General features: G+C 34.1%; 1 protein-coding gene across 1 annotated transcript; it reads right to left on the bottom strand.

Moving 5' to 3' along the window:
- Nucleotides 1-1,966: 1,966 nt before the first annotated feature.
- LOC107893518 (putative FBD-associated F-box protein At3g50710) lies at nucleotides 1,967-3,219 on the bottom strand. The gene is made up of 2 exons (XM_016818541.2): nucleotides 2,902-3,219; nucleotides 1,967-2,814 (listed from the first exon to the last, which is right to left on the bottom strand). The coding sequence occupies exons 1-2, from the start codon at nucleotides 2,952-2,954 to the stop codon at nucleotides 2,202-2,204; spliced, it is 666 nt and encodes a 221-aa protein (XP_016674030.1). The 5' UTR covers nucleotides 2,955-3,219; the 3' UTR covers nucleotides 1,967-2,201.
- Nucleotides 3,220-10,344: the final 7,125 nt, after the last annotated feature.

Genomic DNA, 10,344 nt, shown 5'->3' with positions numbered 1-10,344 from the left:
GCCAAAATCTAGGCCTAAAATTTTGCCCAAACCTGCCCATATTTGCAAAAGACTAACCCAAGACCATTTTAGACTCACCCATATTATTTTAAAATTTTTAAAAAATATTTATATTATATTATTTTAATATTTAATAATATTATACATTTTTTATTTATTGAATTTTTTTATATAGTCATCTTAATATTTTGTTAATGTTTGCATTAGAATAGTATTATATATTTAGTATAGCTTTATCTTTTTGATGTGTTATAAATTACATAATATAAAGTACTATAAACTTAAAACGTGTTGGGCAGGGTCGGGCTCAAGCCATGAATGGTCAAGCCCGAGACCAACTCATATTTTAAACGGGCCTCATTTTTTTTGTCCAATTCCATTTTTCGGGCCTAATATTTTTACTCAAACCTTCTCAAATTTCGAGCGACCTTCGAGTCCAGGTGAATAGCTCGACTCATGAACAGTTCTACTTCTAATGTATCAACGAAAACCAACTGCTCAAAAAACTCTATGCCCTGCCAACCACCAACATGAGGATGTTTATTCCTTATTACTTTATGCTTGATTACTTTCCCAAGCCTTACAAGCCCTCTCATTATTGAAATAACCTTCCATTTGTAAATAAGCATTTACCCAATCCCCCATAAGGAACCTGTTTGCAATCCTACTGCCCAAAGATTTTGAAGTATACAAGCATTATTCCATGTAATCCAAACCACCCTGACTTCGGATCACACACCCAACCCCAATTAACTTTAGCAGTACTAAAAAAAGAAAATAATTTCCAAAAATATACCCACGATTTGGTCTGAAATCAGTGAGTCGAATGTTTTATTAAAATTTTCCAATTTTTTATTGTTTAAATAAACATCTGCTATAAACTTTAGTATATTGGCACCACTATCCCAACAAACAGTGTTTGTAATGGCTTCATGCACAAGGTTAGGGGTAAGTGTTCGATCAGATCGAATTAAATAAAAAATTTCAAATTGATGAATCATATTTTATCATTCTAACTCGATTGAAATTTTCTTGAATCGAGTCGAGTGAGATGAAATTCGAATCTAATATATTTGTTCGAGTTAAATTTTCAAAAAAAATGACTCTAGGTCTTTGTAACCATTGACAGCTACCGTAATCAAATTTGTTATTAATTTTTATCACCTCATAATTTATTTATTAATCTGTTATCTTTTTTACTTAGTTGTTTCAATTATTTTCTAATTCTTGCCACTATATATTTTGAAATTAAAAAATATATTATATGTAAAAATGTGATTTTTTTAATAAAAATTATTTTAAAGATAAAATGTGAAATTGATACCAACATAAAAATTTTATCACCAATATTTTATGTCATATCAATAATTCAATTTTAATAGAAATTTATATAGATTCAATATGATTAAACAATTCAATAATATAAATAGTGCAAAATGTGAAATTTAATTTAATAATATAAATAATAGATATAAATAAATTATTATTATTTAGGTTTAAGGAAAAAAAATTGTATGATTTTAATTTTTGATTTTGGGATAAAAGGTGAGAAGTAAAAGTTTAGTAGAAAAATAAAAAGTTTTGGAGAGTTTCGGGGGGTAAAATTTTGGAAAAAAGTAAATGGGGAGTAAAATTTTGGAGGTAAAATATTAAAAAAAATTGAAGGGAAATGGGTTTGGGGTAGATGGGGGGTGAGATATGAACGGAGTAAAAGTGTTAAGGGAAAAGTAAAAAAGTTTGAGAGTTTGGGGTAAAATTTTAAAATATTATAATTTAATATTCAATTTATTCAAATTATTCGAGTTATTTAAATTCTAAAACTCAATTCGATTCGAACTTGAAATTCGAAAAAAAAATTCGAGTTGACTCGAATAACTCGATTAATTTAAATCAAAATTTAATTTTTTTTCGATTTTTTTAAATCGAATCGAGTTTTACTCACACCTACACAAGTAAAAGCATAAGTAAAAAAAAGGAAGGTCTTGGATACAAACTCATTACCACATACACCGTTTACAAGTAAATTTTGAGAAATAGAGAGTAACCACAAACCAGTTTGTAAACTTGTAAAACCTGATATCTCAACTCTTGCCCATAAACGTTATATTATCCTTAAACTACCTAAACATTAATTAAGTGAAAAGTAATAAAAACAAAAAAAAAATGTAAAAGGAAAGTGGTTGGACAGAATAAGATGGACTTCATGATTGAACAAGCAATTCCTCCAGCGAATTGCAGCTCGAATGTAGCCTTCTAATGGATTCATCATCTGAGAATTTCAGAAAAGTAAGATGGAGACCTTTGAGATTCGGCAGACAACAATGGGTGGGAATAGTCAGGACAAGACTTGGAAGGTTGAATAATCTCAATGTGAGCAGTGTTTTACAAGTGAAAACCCAGAATTCCAGGTCAGTGAAATGTCTTGTTTCGAAGGTTCCACTTTGAAAGATCAATTCAAGTTCTCTAACGCCATGCCTTACTGCGTACAGTATCCATTCATTGATCTTGGGATGATCAATTCCGGGTCCATAGCAGAGGCGAAATCTGTCCACACTGATATCCTTACGCAAGGACAGAAATCCATCCACAAATTCCATGAATCTATTACGTAAAGCCCTCCTCTTCCTTAGAACTCCATCGAGCTCAATATTGGATATGGAAGTAAAAAGATCCTTCCATCTGGTTGACAGAAGGCATGTTCGAACTGCTTCTTTCATCGGAAGCGATGACATGATGTGCAAAATAACATTATCCGGTAACTCACTGAGTCTGTCGGCTAGGTCTTCCTCGTCTATTCTTCTGGCTTTTACGCCCCTAACATAAAACAAAAAAACAGACGAAGATGAGGTCAATTGAGGTTACTTGTCGGCAAAGTAAAAAAGAAAAGCAGACAAAACATACCTGGTTATCAGGTTTTCAGCATTAGCGAAACCTTTTTTTCTTTTGATGGCCATGGGATTGTTTCTGATAAAAAAGAAAGAAGAATTGAACCCAAAAAAACAAGATTTGAGAAACCCTGAACTAGTTGTTTAGACGCAAGTTAGCTCAAGCTGGTGGGGGAATTTATTTACGTTCAGAGTTCCAGTTCTTGCGGGATTAGGAAAACAATCTAGAGGAATTAATTAAGGTCTCTTCGCCGCCTTCTTTTTTATTTTTTTTAGATTAATTTATTAATGGTAATTGCTTATTTTCTGTTTAGGTTTAAATATTTCAAGGGTCCTTGTATTTTTTCAAAATTTAAATTTAATCCATATATTTTAATTTTGAGTCATTGAATTCCTGTATTTTTTCTATTTAACAACCTTACCCCTGAGCTAACTTCTTTCCAATTTTGCTGTTACTGGTTGATGAGGCCATTTATAGGAAAAGACAAAATAACTTTTATAGCCTTTGATATTTACAGTTTTTGGTTAGGAACTAAATATCAATAAAAATAAGTGTTTCACGCATTTTCTACTATTTTAATGACCCGTAAGGCCGACTCGGGCTTTTTAAGTGACTAATGGACCATTTAAGTGTGTAAGATGTCAATTCAAGTAATACAAGGGATGATGATCGGGCCGCGAGAAAAGGGAGCCCAATAGAGTAACAAATTTGCCAAGTCTGGGAAAGCACTTGACGTCATGACGAGGAATGCCCTCTCATCATGATGACACGCTAAAGATGGGACGGATTTCATAGTGGGGACATCGTGACGAGGAACCTTCCCACGTCACGACGAACCGCGATGGTAGGGGTATTTCTATATTTGGACCTTAACATTTATAAGAATATTGAATTAATTGGTATCTAATTATATCTAGGGTTGAGTGGTCACTAAGTAGCTCGTTGCCTATATAAGCAACCTTGGGGTCATCGAAATTGGTGTGCAAACTTAGAGACACAATTTTTCCTATTCAGTTTTCTTCATATTTTCTTTCCATGTTTGCTTAGTCAGAACTTTTCTATTCCGATATAAAGACAATCGTGAGCAGAGATTGCTACAGATCTATGCTTTAATATATTTATTCCTGAGCAGTCTCTTATCTCTTCTCTTCTATTCTTTTATTTATATTTCATTGATTTGGCCAATTAATCGTTATATGAATATTAGAATAGATTATTATGCTTTACTCATATCTCGCATGATTCAATTATTAAACTAGTTTATCTGAAATTATTATTATTGTTTTTCCTTCATGTAATCCTTTGTTTCTAGCTGTCCAGATCGCCCACATAGAGCAGCAAAATATTCGACACTGAATGCTGGAATTATTTTTGAACACCTAAGAAAGCCACTCCCAATGTGACAAAATTATATTTGTTAATACCCACTCCAGTTTCAAACTAATCTATACTTCTTGCGTCACAGGGCATTCTCTAAAGATATGGTCGATGTTTTCAGCAGTTGCACCACATTTGGGACAAACTACCATCGAAAGCAATCACTTGCACCAAAGATTAACAAAATGGGGAATAAAATTCCATGAAATTTTCTAGATTAGGATTTTTTTTTTTGCTGGAATGTTAGTATTCCATAATTTTTTCTAAAATAAATTAGCATCAGTCTGTAAATAATTAAGAAAGCCCTGTAATAGTTTATAAGTATTTCTCACCGAGAATTCTCCCGAGGCCTCCCTCTTCCATACAATGAAGTCCTTATGAGGTTCCCTTACTAGAGGGATTCGTACAATTCTGTTAGCTTCTTCTTTAGAAAAGGTAGAAAAAACTAAATCAGACTTTCATTCTCTTTTTTTTTCATCAGTAAGTTTTGCAACTTTACTTAGCTCGCTAACATTTCTAATAGATTCTACCTTGTAACTTTTAGTTCCAAGAAGCCACGCATCACCAGTAATTGAGATATTCTAACCTGTTCCTACTCTCCAACAAATCCCATTCATCAACAATCCTTTAGCAGCCCAAACACTTTTCCAGGTAAACAAAGGTAGCTTACCTAACTCAGCATTAAGAAAATCTGTATTTGGAAAATACTTTGCTTTAAGGACATTTGTTAATAATGAATCTGGATTATTAATAATGCGCCAAACTTGTTTAGCTAATAAAGCAATGTTGAATTTGGATAAACTGCGAAACCCATACCCCCATTCTCCTTAAGATCGCAAAGTCGTTCCCAATTGCACCAATGGATCCCTTTTTGCCCCTATCTTTTTTGCCACAAAAAACGCGCCATAATACTGTCCAATTCCACACATAACGATTTTGGAAGTAAAAAAAGGCCATAGTCTAAGTAGGTATAGCTTGTAAAAAAGCTTTGATGTAAACTTCCTTGCCTTCTTGATAGAGGAATCTCACATTCCAATTCTCAATCTATTGCCTCATGCGATCCTTTAAGAGATGAAATGAAGCTTTTTTTTTCTACAACATTCGGTAAACTAAGATATCTTTCCATATTATTTGAATTTCTCACCCCGAGAATATTGGAAACAACTCTCTTGGCTTCTTTTGAAGTGTTGTTATTATAAAAGATTGTTGATTTTTTGTAATTGACACTTTGCCCTGAGCATCTTTCGTATTCCCTAAGGATCAATCTCAACACTTGTACACCTCTTTCACTAGCTTCTCCAGATAAAATATTGTTATCTGCGAACAATAAATGAGAGACCAATGGGCCCCCTCTACTTGCCTTAGCTCTCTTACTTGACCATTCCCTGAAGGCCATCCTCATAAGCACCGAAAGTCTCTCACTACAAATAAGAAACAAGAAGGGACTAAGAGGGTCCCCTTGTCCGATACCTCTCACCGGTTTAAAAGTCTAACCACTCATTCCATTAGTTATTATTGAATATGAAACTGAATTGATGCACTTCATTATATTGTCCACCCACAAGGTATGAAATCCCATCTTTAACATCAAAACTTTTGGGAAATTCCACTCCACCCTATCATACGCTTTGCTCATGTCTAACTTGAGTGCCATAAGACCTTTTTTCCTAGCTCTTTTTTTGTCTAAGTGCATAAAGACTCTCATATGCAAGGAGCACATTTTCTGAAATTAATCTATCTAGTGCAAAGGAACTTTGAGCACCATCAATGTAATTGCCTATGATCCTCTTGAACCAATTTGCTATCATTTTGGCTACTATTTTAAAGAGGACATTACAAAGACTAATGGGTCTGAAGTTTCCTAAGTTCACTGGATCAGAAACTTTAGGAATAAGTAGAATATTAGTAAAATTAAGGTGGTCTACAGACATGTCTCTATTTAAAATTCCAAAGCAATAATATGTAACCTTGTCTCCCACAATATGCCAAAACTGTTGGAAGAACAACGCTGGAAAGCCATCATCTCTCGACACCTTCGTAGGACCAATCTCCTTGAAGGCTCCAACAACATCCTCCTTCGTATAATTTTTTATCAACAACAAATCGTCATTATCAAAAATACATCTTTCAATCCCAACAAGGATGCTCATTGTCCCCACAACCATTTAATGGAAAGATATTTTGGAAATAATTCCTTTCAATATCCTTTAACTCCTCTTCATTGCAAGTTTCTCTTCCATCATCGTATCTTAAACTGCAAATGGTATTCCTTCTCTTTCTTTGTGTGGCATAATTATGAAAGAAAGTCGTATTTTTGTCCCATAATTCCAATTAGTTTACCTGGGCCCTTTGCTCCCAATACATTTTGTCTTTATCAATCTCCAAATTAAAGTGTACTCTAGTATCAATCAAATCAGACATACTTTCATTAGTTCTGTTTTGATCTAAGAGAAACTTTATTTTTTCTGTCAGCTTCTTCTTTCGCCCTTCCATCTTTTGTCTAATTCCAGTTGCCCATCTCATGAGCCCAATTTGTAAAAATTTCAAATTTTCAAAGATATCACCGCAACCTGCTTGCCACAATCATCTGATCTCGTCCACACAGCTTTCTTCCTTCACTCACCACGCCTCAAATCGAAATACCTTTCTAATCATGATCTTTGGTTCAATATCAATATCAGGCAGTATGGAATGATGATCGAAAAACGAATGTGGCAAATGGTGAAAAATACTTTTGGAAACATATCCCTCTACTCTAAGTTTGCCACACCCCTATCAAGCCTCTCACGTATATTAGTCTCCAGCAAATTCTCTCTTTCCCAAGTAAACCAAGTACCTTAGAAGCCAATATCCTTCAGTTGAAATTCCTCCAAAACTTCCCTTCGCCATCCTCCTCTCCTCTCTTGGAACACCACTCACCTTTTGAAAGGAATAAAAAATCTCGTTAAAATCTCCACAAACCATCTAAGGTAAGCCTTGGATTCGATTTAGATTTTTCAATATGCCCCAATTGTCGTGGTATGAGTGACCTGCTACCAATTGTTGTGGTACTTTAAGTACATTTCGGCACTTAAAAGAGTTTGTTTTCTAAGAATTTTATAATTAATTATTGCATTTTCGGTATTATTAGGTTAGGAACTAAATATTAATAAAATAAGAATTTTCCACGTTTTCTACTATTTCGATGACCTGTAAGGCTGACTCGGGCCTCGCAAGTGACTAATGGGCTACTTAAATGTGTAGGATGTCAATTCAGGTCCAATAATATAAGGGATGATGATTGGGCGATGAGAAAATGAAGCCTAATAGAGCAACGAATATGCCAAGGTCGGGAAAGCATTTGATGTCGTGGCGAATAGTGTATTCTTATCATAACGATGCAATGAAGATGGGTGTGTTACCCTCATATGATATCCTTAATTCCTTTGAGTTAAATCCGTTAACTCAATACAATCCTATTTTATCTTATTGTCACTATTGTGTCTTCTTAATGATTAATATGATCACTATCAGCAAATGATTGTGATAAATTCCTTCTTAGAGAACAAGCAACCCATGAGCACATTCCATATTTATCAATCCATACAATGCGAATGAGAGGATACCATTAACTCTTTAATTGAGCTATGAATTCCACTATTGCTAGTAAAGCCATGTCATACACAAGTCATGTACCCAACATACCGGCTATGGGCTCGATCATCTTTAGAGCATAAGCCTCCACTTATATCAAAGCACATGAGTTACATACGCATGGTCAATGGCTAACTCAGGATTTAGGTAAATCACACCATGAACATCACAAGTAAATTAATTCACAAACAGATTCAAAATTAATTCATATTAGGACCAGGCTATCATTCTACCAATGAATACATCTATGTCTCTACTCGTAGAGTCAACTGCTCTGATAGCCAAAACTAGCTATCTCTCCAATTGGAATTGTAGACGAAATAATAATCATTTTCAATATTTGAATCAAATGCTTACTTTGATTGTTTTACTAGATTATGGACTCTTTTAAATTATCTACTAAATTCAGTCGTTTTTCTCGCAATGTAAACATTCTTTACAATGCCACTTATCTTCAGTTTGAACTTTAGACAATCAATCAGCTAATATTTGTTTGTCACAATTTCGCTATGCATGCAAAATATAAGAGTTATAACTACAAAAGACATAATAGTGAAATGTGAAATTAACTTTATTTATATATTCATCATTCAAATAAATAGAAAATAGTTACATGTTTACTACAATATGGACATGTTTCCTAACATGTTGCCCCCGCCTTATTCAACCTTTAGAGACACGATTTTGTATAGCTGTGAATCTCTCACAGTTGATGATGTCTATGCTTCTTTGACCTCGTGTGATAAGATGAAACATCATGTAGTTGGATCTGACTCTCAGGGAGAGGGTCTCACTATTTGTGGGAGACAGGAACGATGTAACACCTCTAACCCGTCTCCGTCATCAGATTAGGGTTATAGAGCATTACCAATCAATCAGAAATAATTTAACATCATAACATTAAAGAAATTAACCTTATTAAAAACCAATCAATCATATGCATTTTGTCTCTAAATCGGGCCTTCGAGACCTTAATAACAGCTTAAAAGCAATTCGGGGCTAATTTGAAACAAATCAAGAATTTCAGGAAAATATGAAAAATTTACAAAATAAGGGACACACAGTCGTGTGGAATGCCCTAGGCCGTGTAACTTTTGAAATAGGGACACATGGTCATGTTTCAGCTAGTGTCCCTGCTCGTATAACTCACTAAATTGAGCCACACAGCCATGTCATAGGCCATGTGCTAGACCGTGTAACTCTATGACTTGTGGCGCACGTCCGTGTCACAGGCCATGTAACATACTGAGTTAATCCACACGGCCGTGTCTCAGGCTGTGTGTGGTACACGGCCAGGTGGCACGGGCGTGTCCTAGGTCATGTGCACCTAAATGAGCGTTAAACATGATGTTTACCATTTCAAGTTTTCTTGGACAATAAGTAACCTATTTACCAACCATTAGACCTATTCAAAATAACATTAAACAAGCTCAAATCATACTATTTCAATCATTTTAAGTGCCTAACCAATATACTATTTCAATCATCTTAAGTGTCTAACCAATATGCACACTTATACAATAATATAAATCATCAACCACAATTTACCAAATCACACAACTTAACTTTTAACTAATATGCCTATCATGTGCACCTCAAATCACAACAATTAAAGTAGACCTTTTAGTCATACATATAATACAAGTTTATGACCAAAAATATCTTCCAACATTTATAATCCATAACAAGTCATTATCCAAACATTTGCCAAATAAACACTAAGATCATGTAGTGATATTCATGTTACCAACTTGCACTTAAGTTTACTCTTATATATATACATACCAAAATAAAGTAATTTCAAAACAAGCCTATTACATGTCAGATAATCCAAAACAAATGTTCCAAAAGCTACTGAATACAGATGGATAGTGTAACTTGAGTGCTAATCCGGTCGTCCAACCTTCGGAAGTATCTACAAGAACAGAAATTAACACAATTAAACTCATTGAAGCTTAGCAAGTTCGATGTATAGAAACAATAAATCTTACCGAAGTATATACAATAATTCAATCAATAATAACTCAACTACATGTGTTTCTTGCCTTCTACAATGTCAACTGGTGAATTGCATAGTTCAAATCAAATCTCAACAATAATCTCTGGGACAATATATATATCCACAATAGAATTAATTCTAGATATCATTTACATGTCAAACCATTCCAAGTCATTATATAAGTTATAATACAATAATTTACGATGTGATGAATGACTTACAGATACAAGTACACAAGTAATCCAACCAAAACACGCCAAACGCTCATAAGAGCTAATCCATCTGATAACACGCCAAATGCTCCAACCGATAACACGCTAAGTGCTCATAAAAGCTATTCTAACCGATAACACGCTAAATGCTCAAAGAGAGAATCCAATCGATAACATGCCAAATGCTTATAAAAGTTATACATCCGCCCCCATAACATGCTAGGATAAGATAGTGTA

The sequence above is a fragment of the Gossypium hirsutum genome, chromosome A13, assembly GCF_007990345.1.
Source record: "Gossypium hirsutum isolate 1008001.06 chromosome A13, Gossypium_hirsutum_v2.1, whole genome shotgun sequence".
NCBI classification, from domain to species: Eukaryota; Viridiplantae; Streptophyta; class Magnoliopsida; order Malvales; family Malvaceae; genus Gossypium; species Gossypium hirsutum.
The sequence above is the reverse complement of the archived record's forward strand: the minus strand, read 5'-3'. Positions and strand labels throughout refer to the sequence as shown.